This window comes from Pongo pygmaeus, chromosome 22, assembly GCF_028885625.2.
Source record: "Pongo pygmaeus isolate AG05252 chromosome 22, NHGRI_mPonPyg2-v2.0_pri, whole genome shotgun sequence".
Lineage (NCBI taxonomy): Eukaryota > Metazoa > Chordata > Mammalia > Primates > Hominidae > Pongo > Pongo pygmaeus.
Window position 1 is genome coordinate 56396136 of NC_072395.2, and position 20532 is coordinate 56416667.

General features: G+C 55.7%; 1 protein-coding gene across 1 annotated transcript; it reads right to left on the reverse strand.

The window, feature by feature from the left end:
* Positions 1–1985: 1985 nt before the first annotated feature.
* On the reverse strand, positions 1986–19106 carry LOC129022433 (putative uncharacterized protein encoded by LINC00313). Its single transcript, XM_054468590.2, has 5 exons — positions 18920–19106; positions 17468–17553; positions 13593–13675; positions 12633–12815; positions 1986–4348 (listed from the first exon to the last, which is right to left on the reverse strand). Exons 2-4 carry the CDS (start codon positions 17536–17538, stop codon positions 12721–12723), a joined length of 249 nt encoding a protein of 82 aa, XP_054324565.1. The 5' UTR covers positions 17539–17553; positions 18920–19106; the 3' UTR covers positions 1986–4348; positions 12633–12720.
* Positions 19107–20532: the final 1426 nt, after the last annotated feature.

A 20532-nucleotide genomic window follows, 5' to 3' on the forward strand; every position in this document is an offset into this window, starting at 1 on the left:
TGGACAGGGAAGGAAGAGGCACCCCCTTCAGTGTGTGAACCCGCAGCACTCCCCTCTGTGGGCACCGCATGTTTTCTATACAGAAAGAACTTCGCTCACCAGGAACATTTTGCTGAAACAGCTTGTAAGGGATGGCGCCTGGCTGGTGCCTCTGCCCGCTATGGGGTGCGGGAGGCAATGTGGGAAGCTCCGTACTCTCTGATCGATGTATCGGTAAAATGTTAACTGCTCTAAAAAGTAGTCTTTTAACTTGAAAGAAAAAAGGAGAATAACTAGGCCAAAGGCTTGTTCATTTTCTGAACAAGTCTAGTTTTGTGGGTTCCCAGCTGCCTCTCTGAGTCTCCTTCTGGGCCCCTGCAGACACAGCCCCCTCCCAGGGTAGGGGCGACCTGCCCTGAGCAGTCTGCACCCCGGGCTCCCAGAGCCACCAATGTGTCCAGGCTCTCCCCAGCTATCCAACTCCTGGGGAGCCTGCCAGGCCGGCAGTGGGTGGGTATTTGCTTGCATTTGCTTTGACAAATCGCCACTCTGCGTGGAGGTGCCAGGAGCGTGATTTACTGGGCGTGTGATGACTACAGCTCCTGTAGCCAGGCCTGCCTGTCAAGCAGTGCTTTTGGCTTTCACTGAGGGGTGGACTTTGCCGTGGGGGATTGCCAGCTGATCAGGACCCCAAGTCCTAAGGCAGAGCCACCGTGTCCACTCCACCTGCCCACGGGAGCTCCGTGCCCAGCGGTGAGCCCAGAGGGACGACGACGTCCTGTAGAGGGGGCCCCCACCAGTCCTAGCAGCCAAAGGTGCTCGAAGAGTGATAGGACATGCCACACTGTCCTCCCAACAGCAGTGACCAGGGCAGGAGGGCTGCTATTTCTGGCCTACGGCCCATTTTTCAGAGTCAATTCATTTTCTAGGCAGACACACACACTCTCTCACACACATTCCTACAACTCTTTTCTCCAGATCATTCCTTCAGCCAGCTTGTTCTCAACCGGGATTCCAGGAAAGAATGAGGTCTTGCAAAATGCTCTGAATGGCTGTACTCGGTTCACCAGGGGTGGTGGGAGCCAAGCCCTTTCTAGGTACGGGGGGAAAGAAGGTAGTTTCGTGGGGTCTTGGTGTCAGCTCCACTCCCTCCCAGATCACTAGTGCGAAGGCACATGCCAGGCCTCTCCTCTAGGACAAAAACTAGTGTTTCTCTTGGATTCATTAAAACAACCTGGGCTGCCCCTTCTTACAGATGGGGCTTGGGGCCCGTGGAGGGGAAGGGCCTGCGAGGTCCTGTTGGTGATGACCAGGCCAGCCGAGAGCCCGGGAAAGGCCCTGTCCTCAGTCTGTGCCTTGATGTCCTCCCACCCGGCCACAAAGGGACTCACTCAAGGTCACAGGGCTGCAGGGGGCTGTGTTCAACCCAGTGGCCCCACACACTCCTTCAAGGACCAGCATCCCATGCCCAGCTTCTGCCACTTCCTCTCTGGGCCTGTGCCCAGCAGCAGGACACCCACTGCCACAGGCAGCGCAGCCCCGCACTCTAGTCCACTGACAAGCCTGGTGAGATGCCAGTCCAGGCCATGAGCGTGGAGCCTGGCGGCGCGTGTCAGGAGGCGGCGGTGGCAACCTTGACGGTGGTAGTCCTGACTCAGGAGTCTGACTCGCAAGGACTCCAGAGGGAGCAACTGACACAATGTGTCTCCTGATGGGAGGGTGGCCCACCTGCGAGGGCGTCTCCACCACCTCATCATCATCGTCAGAGCTACAGGATTTGGGGGACAGAGGAACATGGTAGACGACACTACAGAGACAGCCAGCAGAATCCAGAGTGTCGGAAATTCTACAGGACAAAGGACCAGGTTTCTTCAACAGATAAATGTGATGGGGGAGGGGGACGGAAGCTCTCGGCATTCCAGAGGGACTTCAGAGTCACAGCGAGCCTTGGACTTCGTACTCAAACAAACCAACTCTGAAAAGACAGGAGACAACCAGGGAAATTTCAACACTGCTAGCAGATTATCACAAAGTTATCACAAAGAATTCATGGGTCATGTTTTAGGTGTGATAACGGTAGTACAGTTATTTTTTTGGAAGAGTCCCTATTCTGTACAGCTACCCACTGAGGTATTTTTCTGATGAAATAAGGTCAGGGGTTGCTTTAAAAGAATCCAGGGACAGCAGGCCGGGGGAGGGAAGAAGGGTTATAGGTCAGATGGGGCTACCATGATACTGCTCCCTCTCAAGTTCTTGATGTTTGGAAAAAATGTATGATGAAAAGTTAAAGGTATATGGCCAAAAATTAACAATAATCACAAAAACAAGCCTGTCCTTACAGTGAGGCTAAACTCTTTCCTGTCTTCTGACTCTAGCCCAGGGGTCAAAAACAAAGAGAGGACCACAGGCCCCAGGGAGGCGCAGGAGGAAAATATTAATACTTATCCTTCTTTCAAAATCTCATCTTTTAAAAGTATTTAAAATGCCTATATTCTATAATCTATGTAATATTTTACTATTAGCCAGTCCATTTGACAAGTGTTAAAAAATCAATGTGTCAGGCTGGGTGTGGTGGCTCACACCTATAATCCCAGCACTTTGGGAGGCTGAGGCGGGCGGATCACCTGAGGTCAGGAGTTTGAGACCAGCCTGGTCAACATGGTGAAACCCCCGTCTTTACCAAAAATAACACCAATTAGCTGGGCGAGGTGGTGTGTGCCTGTAACTCCAGCTATTCAGGAGGGAGGCAGGAGAATCATTTGAACCCAGGAGGCAGAGGTTGCAGTGAGCCGAGATCGCGCCACTGCATTCCAACCTGCGTGACAGAGTGAAACTCCATCTCAAAAAAAAAAAAAAATCAATGTGTATACATGTATCGGGAGTGTGCACTCAAACTCTTTTGATTGTTAAAGGAGGGTTTTCACAAAAGCTGGGAGACCACCCTTCTAGAACCCTGCCCTTGTAGGCCCAAAGCTACCTGCCCTGGCAGACTTCCATGAGCTGTGACCACCAGCCACCACGACAGTGTGCCCAGCCCACCCTAGTCCCCAGCTAGCTCTGACCCCTGCCCTGCCAGCATCACCCTGAGATTCTTCTGCAAATTACAGTCTTCTCAGACTGTTGCCCCTGGGGTCTCAATGCTGGGTTCTCAACAGGCAGAACCACAGGGCTGCATTTCGGGTTGTCTTTGAAAAATGACCTGCCAATACAAAGTTGGGGACGAAAGCCCTCCAACAGTCCGTCCAAGCGACCCCTAAGAGAAACCACAGTGGGGTGTTGGAGGGTCCCCAACGAGGCACCCCCGACCACCCTGCTGTTACTTCCACCCACATCGGAGTCCTGGGGCCTCTTCTGATTTCCTACTTGGACGTGCCTGAAATGCCACTTCCAAAACCCGCATTCCTATGGTTGCAGAGGCCACAAGGGAGGGCCCTCGTGGTATTTTTTCAGGACCCAAAACCACGAAGATGCCAAGAATCACAACTTTCACACAAAGGACACACTTTCTTTGATGGAATCTTCAGATCACACATCACAAAGGCAGCACGCCATCAGTCTTTGAAATGTCCCAAAACACGTAAAGAATGTTCCGCTGCAGATCCGGCTTGTTTCACGGGTGTGTGGCCTCCTCTTCCGAAGTCATTTCATTCTTCGGGGTCTTTGACACACTCTGGCAGCAAGCACGGAGAGGTGAAGAACGGGGCAGCGTTTGTGCTGAGAGTGGGCTGAGAGCACCGTCCTGCCCACTCCGGCCTGGGGCACCCCATCTCCGCCAGGTTCTGGGCTTTGCATTTTCTTTTCATTTCATTCTTCCCAGGCAAGAGCATAAGGAAACAAGCAGAAGGAATTCAGAGAAACAGCTCCAGGCTCCAGCTCAAAGGCTGACACCAAAAGCGAACACCTCTGGGCGCTCTTGCCTTCAAGAAGGTAGGGAGGCTCAGAGACACAGCATCCACCCCTCGCAGGGAACCTCAGTTCCTGGACTGTGGTCCCGTGAAGGACATCAGGCTGGCAGATCGGAGCACACCCCTTCTTTCTAACCCGTCTTGAAAGCTTCCTTGAATCTGCCAGTCCTGCCTCCTGGAGCAGGAAGGAAAACAGAAGGCCTAGGACGCTAGAGGGGTCCCGAGCTTTCCGGAGCTCCAGCCACCATCAGGTCTGACTGCTCAGGGCCAGACACACCGACCACATCCTGACCTCAGGATGGCCTGCGGAAGTACTTGGCATTTCTTCTTAGCCAAATCCCTTCATTAAAAGACGGGTGAGGGTTCCAGCGCCGCCCTCTTCTCTCAAAACTCTTATTTCAGGGCTGAAGCCCAGTCGTCCAGCCTGTCAGAAATCCCCTTAGCCTGAGCTTGGCACCCAGAAGCTAGAGAGTAAATGCACAGGGGCCGGGGTCTGAGCCCTTCCGCAAGGATGGGGATGGGGGCCACAATCCACACACACCACACCACAAACCACACACCACACACCACACCACAAACCACACCACACCACACACCACACACACACACACCACACCACAAACCACACCACACACAACACACACACCACACACACACACCACACACACCACACACACCACAAACCACACCACACCACACACCACACACCACACACACCACACCACACACACACCACACACACCAACCACACCACACAGCCACACACCACACCACAAACCACACCACACACACCACAAACCACACCACACACCACACACACACCACACACACCACACACACACCACACACACACACCACACACACCACAAACCACACACACCACACACCACACCACACACACCACACACACCAATCACACACCACACACCCACACACCACACCACAAACCACACCACACACACCACAAACCACACCACACACCACACACACACACACCACACACCACAGACACACACACCACACACACCACACCCACCACACCCACCACGCACCACACACACACACCATGCACCATACCACACTAAACACACACCACACACCACACACACCATACACACACCACAAACCACACACCACACACAACCACACATCACACACAACCACACCACACACACACACCACACCACACACCACACCACAAACCACACACACAACACACACACCACACCACGCACAACACCACACCACATACACCACACACACAAACCACACACACCACACACACCACAAACCACACACACCGCACACCACACACCACACCACAAACCAAACACACCACACACACCACACACCACACACACACCCCTCACTCACCACATACACACCAACCACATACCACACACACACTACACACCACGCACCACCCCATGTCACACACACACATCACATATCACACACACACCACATGCCACACCACACACCGACATCACATATCACACACACCACACAAGACACCACATACCTGACAACACACTTCATACACCACACACACCATATATCACACACACCACACACACACCCCACATATCACACACCACACATATATCACACTACACACCTCATACCACACACCATATACCACACGCACGGCACCAAATATCACACACACACACCACATACATACACCGCGTACCCCACACCACACACATCACACACCTCACACAGACATCACACACTACATACCTCATATACACCACACACCACACACCCCCATATACCTCCCACACACACCACACACACACACTAGATCTCACACAAACATAACATACACCACATACCTCACACCCCCCCACACACACATCAGACACTATATAGCTCACATATACACAACACACACCTACCTTACACACACACGCCACACACTCCATATCCCTTACACACAATCACTCAGTATATATCACACATACACAATACATTCCTCACACACCCCACATACCTCACACAACCACATACACTACACACACATCGCACACTACCTCACACACATACTGCATACCTCACACATACATTTCACACACACACCACACACCTCACACAGTGCACACACACACACCTCACCCACCTCACACACAGTGCACACACACCACACACCTCACCCACCTCACACACTGCACACACACCACACACCTCACACACCTCACACACAGTGCACACACACCACACACCTCACATGTTTCCTTGCATAGCCGTCTCCACGCATCCACATTGCTGTTCCCATGAGTCCCCACGAAGGCCCACACCTCCAAGGCTGTCCACCCTGTTCCCATGTGGCTCTGCGCTCCCCGAAATCCACCCCTTCTCCCTGCAGCCCAGCCCCCACCCTCCCTGCCCCTCTGAGACCAGGGCCATCAGCACAGCCTCTGCTGCCACTGGCCTTGCCCCCTGAACCCCCCGTGCATCCCCGCGGTGGCTGTGTCTCCCTCTCCCTCTGCAGGACAGGATGGGGCTCCCCCAGCTCCTCACAGCCACACTGGCCACCACCTTCCACGGGAGGCGTGTCCGCCCTCCCCCGCGTCCCCCAGATTGCCTGGCGCTCGCCCTGCCACTCACTCACTGCCTCCTAGCCCGGTTCTTGAAGTCGCTGCCCGCACAGCCCTGGAGCTGGTCGTCACCTGCTTGTCCCTCACGCTTGGTCCCCCTAGAGCTCGACCCACCACCTACCTTCCCACCTCCCCCAGGACTTGTGGGAAGACTGCAAGGGTGGGACAGACCCCAGAAGGCGCGGCAGAGGGGACACGGGAAAACGCTGGAGTGTGTGTGTGCGTGAGCCTGTGTGGTGTGTGTGCGTGAGCCTGTGTGGTGTGCGTGCGTGTGCCTGTGTGATGTGTGGAGTATGTGTGGTGTGTGTGTGCCTGTGTGGTATGTGTGTGTGGTGTGTGGTATGTGTGTGGTGTGTGCGCACCGGTGTAGTGTGTGGTGTGTGTACCTGTGTGGCGTGTATGTGTGGTGTGTAGTGTATGTGTGGTGTGTGCCTATGTGGGGTGTGGTGTGTGTGTGGCATGTGTGTGCCTGTGTGATGTGTATGTGGTGTGTGTGTTGTGTGTGTCTGTGTGATGTGTGTGTGGTATGTGTACCTGTGTGGTGTGTGTGTGCCTGTGTGGTGTATGTGTGGTGTGTAGTGTGTGGTGTGTGCCTGTGTGGGGAATGGCGTGTATGTGATGTGTGTGTCCCTGTGTGGTGTGTGTGCACCTGTGTAGTGTGTGTGTGCCTGTGTGTGTAATGTATGGTGTATGTGCCTGTGTGGTGTGTGGTGTGTGTGTCTGTGTGGAGTGTGGGGGGTGTGTGTGGTGTGTGGGGTGTGTGGTGTGTGTGTGGGGGTGGTGTGTGGTGTGTAGGATGTGGGGATGTATGTGGTGTGTGTGCCTGTGTGATGTGTGTGGTGTGTGGAGTGTGTGGTGGGTAGTGTGTGTGTGTAGTGTGGAGTGTGGTTTGTGTGTGGTGTGTGGTATGTGGGGTGTGTGTGGCATGTGGTAGGTGGTATGTGTGTGTGTGGTAGGTGGTGTGTGTGTGTGGTGTGTGTGGTATGTGTACCCATGTGTGCTCACTAGGACCAGGTGGGGGACAGGACCCCGACACGGAGCAGCGCCTGCAGCAGGCAGAGGAGCCCTGGCCTCCAGAGTCACTGAAGTCAGGAGAACTTTTCAGGGGTCCTCAGAAGGGCCCTCCTCACCCCGGTAGGGCCACCCACCCAGCAGGGCCTCACCTGGTGCTGGTGGGCTTCTGGCTGGTGACAGGCTCCTGGGGCCAGGCATGGGATGTTCTGGGCGGCCTGTCCCTCAGAGGGTCTATACCTCCCACCCAGAGACATCTCTGTGAGCAGGGCCGCCAGGAGGGGGCAAGGAGAGTGCGGCCGAGCGCCCAGGCAGAGGCTTTGGGCCCGGCAGGCGGCCTGTGACGCTGGCATCTGTGGCTTGGGAGGGTGGCGGACACCTTGTGCCATCAGCCAAAGAGGAGGGGAAGGCAGGGGGGTCCCGGAGGTGGTGCTGCCTGGAGCCCGTGGTCAGCCTGAGGACCTGTGCCTGGGTCCGAGCAGGACCCTCCTCTGCCCTGACCTGGGCGTGAACCTGTTCTGTTCTGCACACAGGGCACGTGTGTGACGCGCAGGAACAGGGCCCGACCTGGGCAATGCCCACTCCCTTTCCCCCTCTGACTGCCCCTCTCCACGTCTCACCCTGCCTCTCCCCGTCTCACCCTGCCTCTCCCCACACGCCCCTCCCCACGGGGAATCGTCTGTCCCATCTATCTTCCCAGGGCCCCTAGGCCCCGCAGCCATCCTGCCCACGCTGGCCTTCTAAGTGGGCTAACTGTCCACACTCTGCCTTCCCCTCGCCGCGCCTGACGGCAGCAACCCCTCCACGTGGACCTGAGTCCCACTGGCTGGGATCCATCTATTGCATAGTTGTTACCACAGCCAAGAAATGTTCTGAAGATAATCACCCAGGGAAGGACTGTGTCACCTCTAAAGACATGTGGCTGGCTGGTGTGGGGAAGAGGAGGGGCAGACAGACACAGCGGCAGCTGTCCCCAGCATGATGAGTTGGATCGGACCCCAAAAGTGGTAGGGACCCATGGAGGGTTCAGGCAGGTTGGAGGGGCTGGTCACCCTGCATGGAGTCTCTAAGCCCAGTGTCCTGTTTGCCTTCCTCTCTTGCCTTCCAGCTCTGTCCATGGAGCCCCCTGCAGCGGGGCCAGGGATCCTCCTGGCGGATCTGAGGGTCCAGAAAGCGGCAGCCGCAAAGCACTGTGGGGCCAGAGACACTGCACCTGGGGTGGTGAAGCCCCCTCTCCCTGTTAGATCCTGGGGCCCCTGTGGGTCTCAGGCCATGGCCAGGACAGTTTGCAGTCAGCCGGGAAGCATGGGGCCAGCTGCCCAGCACCTCCTGCCACTTGCGTCCCTGACCCTTCCCATCCCACCCCCGTTCCAACTCCATCTTTGATGTCTGGCTGCTGCTGCCGCTTCCCCTCTGCCTACACCCAGGCAGGAGAGCTTCCTCCCTTAGCCCTGGCACTGGCAGGAGGCTCAAACCATGGAAGGCCCTGTCCCACCTCAATCTCAGTTTATTTCTATTTTTTGAGACAGGGTCTTGCTCTGTTGCCCCAGGCTGGAGTGCAGTGGCGCAATCTCAGCTCACTGAAGCCTTGACCTTCTGGGCTCAAGCGATCCTCCCACCTGAGCCTCCCAAAGTGCTGGGATTACAGGTGTGGGCCACTGCCCAGGGTCCTCACCCCAATTTCAATGAAAGCCCAGCCAGTGTCCTCTCCCAGCTCTCCAGACATTCCTGCAGCCCGGAAGCTGGCCCTGCTTTCCTCAGAAAGCCTCATCACGTGAGCAAGGAATCTTTCACAGCCTCTTTTTGTGTGTGGTGTGTGTGTGCATGTGTGTGTATGTATGTGTGTGGCATGTATGTGTGTGGTGTTTGTGTGTACATGTTTGTGGTGTGCATGTGTGGTGTATGTGTGTTGTTTGTGTGTACATGTGTGTTGTGTGTGGTGTATATATGGGTGTGGTGTGTGTTCGTGTGTGTACTTGTGTGTATATGGGGTGTGTGGTATGCATATGGGGTGTGTGCTGTGTATATGTGTGTGGGGTATGTGTGTGTTGTATGTGTGGTGTGTATGTATGTGGTGTGTGTGTTTGTGTGTGGCATGTATGTGTGTGGTGTATGTGTATATGGTATGTGTGTGTACATGTTTGTGGTGTGTATATGTCGTGTATGTGTATTGTGTGTGTGTTTGTGTGGTGTGTTCATGTGTGTACTTGTGTGTATATGGGGTGTGTGGTATGTTCATGTGTGTACTTGTGTGTATATGGGGTGTGTGGTGTGTATATGGGGTATGCGGTGTGTATATGTGTGTGGGGTATATGTGTGTGTGTGTGTGTGTGTATGTGGTGTGTGCGTGTCCTGTTCATGCAGAATGTCCGCAACCACTTCCCGCCTCCTCTGTCCCACCCGGCCAGCCCCCTGGCACTCCTGTGGACCGTGACCCCCTGAAGCTACAAACCCTGAGCTGAGCTAAACGTCCACCTGCACTGCTCGAGGTGCGGGGCGCCCAGCACTCCACAGCCCGTTGCATTTCCACGTCGCAAATCCTCGGGGAGCATTTCCTTGGAGATACAAGAAGTGCATCCACATGTCCCCAAGTCCTTTAGCTCAGGGAGGGCCAACTGGTGTTGGCCTTCCGGAAATGACTTTCTAAGCACTTCCATCCCACACAGACCTGCTTCCTGAAGCCCAGCCTGGTCTCTGAGCCCGTGTGTCATCCTTGCCCACTCTTACACGCCGCGAGGCCGGCTGTGCCTGCAGCCGCAGCCATCAGAGGCCTGGAGGTAGTGGAAGCAGCTGTGGTGCGCACTCAAAAGCTCCTCCAGCCACTCACTCATCACCATGTGGAGCAGAGGGTGTGTGTCTGAGTGCAGCCTGTGTGAAGCCACACCAAACTCATTCCCAGCCTAGGGAGTGAGCCTCCTCTGGCCCGGGCTTAACAAACTCTGGTCAATGTGACCCACGCAGACAGCAAGAGGAGGGACGTCCACTCGCACAGACCCACTGGACCTGGGTGCAGGTGACTTCCTAGTCTTCCCTTCTATGAAACAGTGATTTCTGTGGCACACAGCCCTGCCCTGGCCCGCGGGGACAGGCAAGCTTGGGACCCAGGAGAGCAATGACACCGGAAGGGCCAGGCCCTTTGCTGTCTTGGGGGTGCGAGGCCAGAACTCCAAGTCACCAAGCAAAGAGGGTCCCAGAATCCCTTGTGGTCCCCAAACCTGGCCAAGGTTAGAGTCACCGAGGGGCCTGGACAGATGCCAGGGCCAGCCCAGGCCTGCCACGGTGGGGGAGACTGCCGGGAGGCGAGGCTGGGAGTCTCATCATCAACCTTCCGGGGCTCTTGCTGGCATCCTGCCCGGGGTTTTAAGGGACATTTGGCAGCAGCTGGACTCCGAGGGAGGGGGTTGGGGGACGACCATGCATTTGTTCTGGGAACGCTCTTGCATGTGCCCGCATTGCCCCTTGTGTCCCCATGCCCATGCCAGGTGGACAGCATGTCCACCAAGGCCCTGACCACACGGCCAGCTGTGCTCTCGGGAGCATGCCACTCGGCTGGCTCTCCAGCCCTGAGTCAGCTCAGGCAGGGGCTCAGCGCCCAGTCTGTGCTTGCAGGTCGTCGCTCAGGCCGGAGCCGAGGAGCTTTGCCAGGCCTGAGACACCTAGACAAGAAGTGCCAGCTCCAGTGCCCGGGGAGGCCAGGCAGGGACGTATGCCACAAGGGATGAAGCAAGGTGGAGACAGTGGTGAACGCACAGAGTCACAACTCAGTGGCTGCCCACCTTCGCCATGTGGGAATGTGGCCCCAGGGAACTAGACTCGTCTGTGGCACTTCCTCTTTGAAAGGTAGGCCATTCCTCTAAAAGAGCTGGAGACGTGGCAGGCCAGCAGCACAAGAACTAACAAGGCAACCAGCCACTGTCAGATCACACCACACCTCTGTTCTCACCAACCTTTCAACTTACAGAAGAGGAGGCGGCCTTGAGACCCAGTGTGCATGACCAGTTCCACGTGCCACTAGCGCCAGCCGCCTAGAACTCCAAGAGAGGAAAGCAAGAGCTCCCTTGCCATGTGTTTGCTCAGAACTTTTTCTCCTCAAGGAAAGTAAAAGAAACAGGTCTTCCTTCCACTGTGCAGGCAGTCAGCGAGCTCCTGCAGGTCCTGCTCTGTAAGCAGAAAGCTGGAGGCTGCACCCCAGATCAAGGCCCTCACACCTCAAAGGTTCTCACGGAGGCCTCGTCTCTGCCCCGCATCTCCAGAATGTGCCTGCTGGTCAGCGAAGAGTCCAGTGTGGCTGAGACAAACACAATCACCTTTCCCAGCAGCCAGGTCCATTCTCTGACAACACCCCACTGGGCACAGCCACACTGACTCCTGCTGCCACTGCAGCCACACCTGGGCCTCTCCTCCCCTGCACCAAGCATGGCGACCCTCTAGGCCATGGCCTCACCTGCCATTACTCCCTGCCTCCATTACCCCTGTCCGCAGCTCCGCATGTCAGGTTTGTTGCCCTGTCCTGCCTGGAACGCTCCACAGGCTGCTGTCTCTGTTCCCCCTCCTGCTGAATAACGACTGTTGGCGGCTCTGTGGGTTCGTGTGCTTCGGAATTAAACCACAGGGCCTGCTTCTCATTGCCACTGATGCTCAGCTTCCGAGCCCCCATCGCCACCCACCAACGGCTGTTCAGTGTCCGCAATGACAAGAACACCCTGGATACTCCCAGATCAGCTGGCTGTGACGGTGCTCACAGGCCCAGGCAAGAGCCAGCCCCAGATGGGCCCATAGTGCTGCTCTGCTCAGAGCCAATGCCTGCACCAGGCAGCCACCCTGGAGGTGCCCCTGTGAGTGGGCATAAGCAGGTACACCCCCAGCAGTGGCAGGTGCAGCATCTCGGGCAGTCAGGGGGCATCCGCACAGGCCTGGGTGCAAACTGCAGCAAGTCCCACAACTCTGCATACAAGAGGGGTGGGGACATGTGTTTTCTGGGGGGAATGGTCCCTGTCGTGCATCAGATTCTCAAAGGGGTCCAGCGCCCAAACAAGGGCAGGGGCCACTGGGGGTCACTGGTGCCACGGAAGCGGCCCTGGACCGGGAGTCGGGGCCCCACTGCCAACCAGCTCCACCCTAAAAATTCATCACTCACCCTCGTGTTTCCTAGCAGATAGTGGGAAGAGATGCAGGCCCATCGTGAGCATGGAGGTTCAGAGTGAGCGCACTGTAAGTGGAAACTGTCACGCAAGCCTCCGGCATGACATCCTTCCCAGACATTCTTTCACATCGGGCTTCTCGATCCAGGGTGCTGGTGCCTCCCAGGGGTCTGCGGCACCTGTGAGGCAGCAGCAGAGCCACTTCGCCATGGTCCACTGTGATGGTTAGCTCTGTCTCCTCCTGGCTGGGGCTGGGATGCATGACAGCTGGGGAGATACTACTTCTGGGGGATCTGTGAGGGTGCTTCCGGGTGAGATCAGCGTTTGAACTGGCCTCAGGAAGCCAGACGCCCCTCCCGGTGTGGGTGGAATCATTTAACCCACTGAGGGCCTGACTAGAACAAAAAAGGCAGAGGAAGGGAGAGCTGGCTCTCAGAGCTGAGATACCATCTCCTGCTGAGCTCAGGTACTGGCCTCAGCTCTCAGGCCCGCGCCATGGATGGAATTACACCCCAGGCTTTCTTGGTTCTCCCACTTGCAGATGGCAGATCATGGAATTTCTCAGCCTCTGTAACTGCATGAGCTGATTCCTGTAATAATGCCTCTTCTCTTAGGTATCTATATCCATCTGTGTGTCTGCATCTCCTATCGGCTCTGCTTCGCTGGAGAACCCTGACTAGTACAGGCCATCTTCCTGTGTGGGAAGTCAAGGCAGGAGCAGAAGGTGGCTAAATGAATATTTAACCACTATGCAACTATATTGAAACATATACAAATCAAGGGTGGCAAGGGCAGGAAGGCCACAAGGATGGCTGCCAGAGGCCACCATGGCACTTCCCCCTAATACCAGGAGCAAATGATGGACTTGGCCATACCCTACAACTATCCTGGGGTGTGGGCTGGAACCTCCAGGGAGAGGCGGGCAGCAGAAAGCCTGTAGGCCTCCAGTTTTGTACCATGAGAGGTGTGTGGGGCCCAGGCCCAGGTCCAGGTGAGCATCGTGGCTGTCCTCCAGGAGCGGCGCCTGGCCTGCTCGCTGCTCTCTCACTTCATGGTACTTGGGGAGGGGCAGAGAGCACCCTACAGAGACAACACTGGCTTCAGGACGCACCCACAGCCACCCAGGAAAAGCCTCGAGAGCACAATGAGATGGAGACCACAGCCTCCAGGAGAGAAGACAAAACTTGAGATCTGGCTCTGACTGAATTGATTGCTGCCAAAACAATGAACAGAAATCAACATTTTCCAGCAGATTTTAACAAGAATCTACACTACATAGTATTCAAGATGTCCACAATACAATTCAAAATTACTTGACGGGCCGAGCGTGGTGGCTCACGCCTATAATCCCAGCACTTTGGGAGGCCGAGGCGGGCAGATGATGAGGTCAGGAGTTCAAGACCAGCCTGGCCAACATGGTGAAACCCTGTCTCTACTAAAAATACAAAAATTAGCCAGGTGTGGTGGTGAGTGCCTGTAATCCCAGCTACTCGGGAGGTTGAGGCAGGAGAATCGCTTGAACCTGGGAGGCGGAGGTTGCAGTGAGCCGAGATCCTGCTACTGCCCTCAAGCCTGGGCAACAAAGCAAGACTCCATCTCGGAAAAAAAAAAAATTACTTGACATATAAAGAGCCACAAAATTCTCGAGAGAGAGAGTCAACAGATGCTCTAGGTGCTGGAATTAGGTCAAGACTGGATAGCACCTGTCACAACTGTGCTCCACATGGTAAAAGAAACCACGAGTGAAACAGATGGAAGGATAGAAATTCTCAGTAGGTAAATGGAAACTACAAAAAAGAACTAAATAGAAATTTCAGAACTCAAAGATATGATACCTGAGAAATTGTTTTTTTAACGGACAGACCTAATAGCAGAATGGCAATGACAGAGGAAAGAATTTGTGAACTTACTCATGGATCAGTAGAAAATTTCCAATCTAGACAACAGAAAGAAAAGTAAGACTGAAGGCCGGGCATGGTGGCTCATGCCTGTAATCCCAGCACTTTGGGAGGCCGAGGTGGGTGGATCACTTGAGGTCAGGAGTTCGAGACCAGCCTGGCCAACATGGTGAAACCCTGTCTCTACTAAAAATACAAAAATTAGCTGGGCATGATGGCGGGTGCCTTAATCCCAGCTACTCGGGAGGCTGAGGTGGGAGAATCACTTGAACCTGGGAGGCGAAGGTTGCAGTGAGCCAAGATCACGCCATTGCACTCCAGCCTAGGTGGCAATGCAAGACTCCATCTCAAAAAAAAAAAAAGAAAAAGAAAAAGAAGACTGAAAAAAAATGAGCAGAGTCCAAGGACCTGTGGAATGATATCAAAAGGTCTAACATTCACGTCCTTAGAGGCCCAGAGGAGAGAAGAAAATGGTGCAGAAAAATATTTGAAGAAATAAAAGCAGAAAACTTCCCAAATTTGGGGGAACATATCAATTTACAGTTTTAATGAGCTCAGCAAATCCCAAACAGACTAGACTCAAATAAAACCATGCCTACACACATTAAAAACTGCTAAAACACAAAAACAAAGAGAAAAATCTTGAATGCAGCTAGAGAAAAACGATACATTACACACACAGAGGGAGCAGGAATTCAAATGACCCAGGATTTCTCATCGAAAACCACGGAGGCCATGAAAAGACACAGCGGAGACTTGAACGCGTGCAGCTAAGTGAAAACAGCCAGCCTGGGAAAGGCTACACAGCTATACAACTCCAGCTATAGAACATGCAGCTATAGAACACTGGGGAACAGGCAAAACCATGGAGACATGGAAAAGGTCAGTGGCTGCCAGGGGTTGGGAGGAGGGAGGGATGAATTGGCAGAGCGTGGAGGATTTTTAGGGCAGTGAAACTACTCCATATGATGTTATAATGATGTCATTATATATGTCATTATACATTTGCCCCAAGCCCAGAATGTACAACACACAGAGTGATCCCTGTTGTAAAAGATGGACGTAGGTAGCAACAATGTATGGATACTGGCTCATCAGCTGTGACCCATGTACCATGGCATCACTGTGCTCATAACAGAGAAGGAAGCTGTGGACAGTGTGGGGAGGCGGGTGCGGGAATTCTCTGTACTTTCTGCTCAGTTTTTCTGTAAACCTAAATCTACTCTTTAAAACTATACTAACTAAACAGAAATTAGGTGCAAAATAAGCAGAGAACTTTTGTTTTGTTTTTTGAGATAGGGTCTTGCTCTGTTGCCTAGGCTGGAGTGCGGTGGTGTCATCTCAGCTCACCGCAACCTCTGCATCCTAGGTTCAAGCGATTCTCCTGGCTCAGCCTGCAGGCCACGCTGCCCGGACACCCCATCCGGCACCTCTAGGTGGGTTACCTCTCACTTCCCTGTCAGGGAGCAGCATCTGACAAAACACCCTGCTGCAGGCCTCGGTCTCCCCTTCTGCTGAACGTCAGGCAGGTGCTGTCTGGGGCCTCCAGATGCTCCAAGGGGAAGACATGGCGCTGGAAGGCTCTGGGCGGTGGAGGGCTGTACAGGAGGGGCCATGGGCCTCCTGGAACTCACCTGGGAATGCTAGAAGCAGGCAGAGACAGCTCAGATGAAGCCCTGAGGGATTCCAATGGCATCCCAGGCCCCTCTCCCATCTCTCTCCCTCCCCCATCATCACTGCCTCTGACACCAGGGTACCCCAGGCTCTCCAACCCCACGTATGGAGGCAGGCAGGCTCAGCTTCTGTCCAGCACCAGGGCAGTTGGAGAATGAAGTGGAACCCACACGTGGCTCCGTCCCCCAGGGAGAGAAACCTGCAGACACCCTCCTGAGACTGGGACAGGGGGATGGGGAAGCCTGGCCCAGACAGAAGCACGAATTGGTGGCATGTGCCTGGTGTTGAGAACAGGGTCCAACAACACAACCCCGCTCGGGAGGCCAGCGTCTGGGGCCTCTGCCAGCTGTGTCCCAAACGGAATTTGTTCTCATTCTGGACACCCCCAAGTGCCCCTGTGCTCACAGGCAGATCCAGGGGACAGGAGGGGGGCCTTCCCATGCCAAGTGCAGTTGGATGATGAACGACGCCCCCAAAAGATTTGTCCAGGTCCTAACCCGAGGAACCGGAGAATGGGACCTGATTTAGAAAAGGGGTCTTTGCAGATAGATGGGATTAAGTTAAGGATTTTGAGATGAAAGCCTCCTGGATGAGGGTGGACTTGAGATCCAAGGACACGTTCTTAGAAGAGAAGGGAGAAAGGTGCAGACACAGCCACGTGAGACGCAGGCAGAGAACTGGAGCGATGTGGACACAAACCAAGGACTGCCTGGGCCACCGGAAGCTAGGAGCAGCAGGAAGGGTTTTCTCCTGGAGCCTTCAGCAGGAGGTGGCCCTGCCAACACCTTGATTTTGAAGTCTGGCCCCAGGACTCTGAGAGAGTCCATTTCTGCTGCATGAGGCCCCCCGCATGCAGTATTCTGTCATGGCAGCCCGTGCCTCATGCGGCCTGGCTCTCATGAGGGGTCCACTCCCCTCGTCTCCCGGGTGGGGTGCGGCACCTTCATGCTGCTCTCTAAGGACAAGCGAATGAGAGGCCAGCCTCCCCCACCAGCAGGACAGAACGCATGAGGCCTTTACCAGGCCACACTGGCGCCTGGCATGGCTAGGGGCTGAAAGAAGCCAGGGATGAGGGTGCGGGCCCATCTGTGGGTCCCGGAGGCTCCAGACCCCCAGGCCAACTGCACAGCCTGCAGGCAGCGCTGCCTGGCCAGCCCTGTCATCTGTCTGTCCGTACATCTAGCCACTTTCTCTCTGGGGCCGCCCCACCCAGAGTCCCTTTCCTGCCGGAGGCTGGGGCTTTCCTGGCAGCTACTCACCACTCTCCCGGTGTTTGTTCATCGAGGTTTCCCGCCGCTGACGGTTGTTTTGACTTGCGCAGGGTTGTCATGCACCTTTGCCCTGGCTATGTAAGGAGAAGGAGCCTTTATGCAATCCGGGAAGCCCACGTCAGGCCCAGGAGGTACGCCAGCTCTCTAGGACGCTGGCCAAGGTTCCCCGCACTTGGCCGGATCCAGGCAGGGAGTGACAGACCTGCTGGCATCCTCCTGACCCCGGTTTCCAGCTCTCCCCTCCCCGTGTCCACAGCCCAGGGTCAGAGGACAGGCAGCCACCTGGCCAAGGGGCAGGCCCCCTTGTGCCCTGGATAGTGATGGCCTCTGGGGCCAGAAAGAATGAGGTGGTGAGGGGAGCATGGAAGATGGCCTGGACCTTAGTGAGGGTGGATGGCTTGCTGGGCGGGTTCCCCAGGGGCAGAGGCTGGGAGAGGATCCAGGGTTACATGGCAGGTGACCGCTGGCCACCCCAGGAGAAGAGAGGGAAGGAGCAGGGGTCAGGACAAAGGGGCAGGTGCCCCATGGGGGACTCGGGGGGCAAGCACCCATGGGGGACTGGGGAGGCTGCAGAGCCACCTGCAGAGTTGCCCCCACTGGCAGGAGACACTTGGCTACTTATCTCCCACCTGCCATCAGTCGCTGTCAAGGGGCTCCCAGGGACCCTGACTGCCCAGCATGTCTGGCCTGGCTGGAGGGAGTCCCCAGGTAGCGCTGAGCCATTGTACAGGCTAGAGGGACAGAGGCTGTTACTGGTGCCCAGGCTTGGGGCCATGCTGCAGCAGCCTGGGAGATGCAGCTGGAGGCAGAGAGAGAGAGAGAGAGAGACCGGGCTTCTCCCTGGCAGAGCCGGCCACCAGCTGAGCCTGGCTGAGAGCCGGTGAGGGGGCCAGGCCTGGCCCTGGAGCGAGCTCTACGAAGGGGTCTGGGGCTCACAGACGGGCCAGCACCATGCCTCCAAGAGTCAGAGAAGTGAGGCATCAGACAGGCTGTGGCCCAGTCCCACAGAAGAGGTGCCATCTTGAGCCTCCAGTGTGCTCTGCAGGGCCTAGAGGCCCAGACACGTTTTGGGTGTAGGGTGGGGGTCTCAGCCTGGGCCAGGCTCTCCATCTCACCCCTAAGAGTGGCATCGGCCCAGGGTCCGGCCAGGCCCTACTGATGTGTTCTCAGGGGCCAGGACATCAGTGCAACAGGGCAGCCACTTGGGACAGGCCCCGGCCGACTGTCCCCGTCCCCAGAGCACTTTCAGCTGCATCTGGGAGCCGCATCCCCTGTTTATTCTCTGGAACCAGGAAGCTAGGGCTTTCCACTTCCTGGCCGCTGCGGAGGCCATGCTCTTTTTACTCTCCAAATAGGAAGGCTCCTGCAAGCCTCCTGCCAAGTGAGTGTGGAGAGCTGATCTCAGTGCGGCTGAGGTTAATGGACAGGAAGTGCCGTTACCTAAGTGGGCCGATAAGCTGATGAAAAGCCCGAGAAGAAAGCCTTTCCAGGCCTTGACCCAGAGAACCGGCAGGAAAGCAGCAGGCGTCGCGGCCCCAGCAGGGAAGACCAGCTCCTGAGCTCCAGCCCCAGCTCCGTCTGCAGCCTGGCCTCACCGCAGCGCCCTCGGCCCCCTGCTCACCCTTCTCTGGCCTCCTCAGGGCTCCTGCACACATACCTGTGGGTCTACAAGGGGCAAAAAAGATCCGGGAACATCGGAGCAAGAGCCCCCCCGACCCTGTGTGCAAGCCCCCATTTATGTGTTGCACTCCCAGGGGCCCCTGAAGCCCTCCCTCTCAGCCTCTAAATTCCCACTGCAGACATGGTCCAGCAAGGCCGGCTGCCTGGCTTTCTGGCCGACGATCAAAACAGCAAGTCGGAATGATGATGGGCTGACGGACGCGGGCCACCGACAACCAGGTGACCACTGAGAGCAAGGAAGAAGCCACACAGATGCAAGGACCCCAAAGTGGGAAACCCCATGGCAGGTGCCGGGGGCGCCTCAATAACAGACGTCCCATGGTGTCACCTGGGCCCGGTACAGGATGGCAGCTAGCAAGGCCGTGTCACCAGGAGGCTGAGTCACAGGGAGGCTGCGTCACCGGGAGGCTGCGCAGACTGTTGAAGGAGGCACAGGAAATTGAAACTGGTGTTGGACCAGATGAAACTGCCAACACCTGCCCTCAAAACTGGGGAGTTCCCAATGGCCGAACCGAGGATTTCCACAATGGGGGGCATTGTTCTAAAAAGAGGTTGAGCGCCTAGACCGTTGAGTTGTAATCATTCATCAAAACCTTTCCATGGAATTCTGCAGCTGGCCTGGGAAGGCTGTGCACAGTGGCCACACAGTGCTGCGGTGAAGTCTAAGGGACTGTTCAACGTGGCACCTACATTTGGGGAATTACAGATGTCAGAGCCTGCAGGGAGGCACCCACAACTGTCTCCTCCAAGGTAAAGACGACTGTCCTTTACTTATGACACACCGGGTTCCTGCAGAGCGATGGCCTGGAGCATCCAGAGAAGGGTCCCTGCTCTCAGAGCTGGCCAGGAGGGCTGTGTACAGGGCCACGGAAAGCACCCTTGGGGGAGGGTGTTGCTGTGATTTCCGCACCCCCACTTCCTCACGTCCTGCAACCTAGCTAGAATCTGCAACCAAAAGCTACCCAGCTTTGGAAGGCTGAGTGGGATGACTTAAGGCCAGAAGTTTGAGTCCAGCCTGGGCAACATAGCAAGTTCCCGTCTCTAAAAAAAAAAAAAAAAATTAGGCAGGCATGGTGGTGTGTCCCTGTGGTCCCAGCTCCTCAGGAGGCTGAGGTGGGAGGATCACTTGAGCCCTGGAGTTCAAGGTTGCAGTGAGCCATGATCGCACCACTGAAGGTCAGCCTGGGCAACAGAGTAAGACTCTGTCCCAAACGGAATTTATTCTCACTCTGGACACCCCCAGGGGCACCCTGTGCTCACAGGCAGATCCAGGGGGCGGGAGGGGGGCCTTGCCATGCCTGTCTCAAAAAAAAAAAAAAGCCACCAAGGATGCTTTGGGTGTCGGCCGCCGCAGGCCCCCATGTCTCTGCATC

Excerpts from the sequence above, each read along its gene's own strand:
- LOC129022433 (XM_054468590.2), bottom strand. The coding sequence starts at position 17,538 with ATGACAACCCTGCGCAAGTCAAAACAACCGTCAGCGGCGGGAAACCTC. Across the intron at positions 13,676-17,467 it reads GAACAAACACCGGGAGAGTG|CAGCGAGCAGGCCAGGCGCC; the intron begins GTGAGTAGCTGC and ends GAAGTGAGAGAG. Across the intron at positions 12,816-13,592 it reads GGCCCCACACACCTCTCATG|GTGCCGCAGACCCCTGGGAG; the intron begins GTACAAAACTGG and ends GCTGCCTCACAG.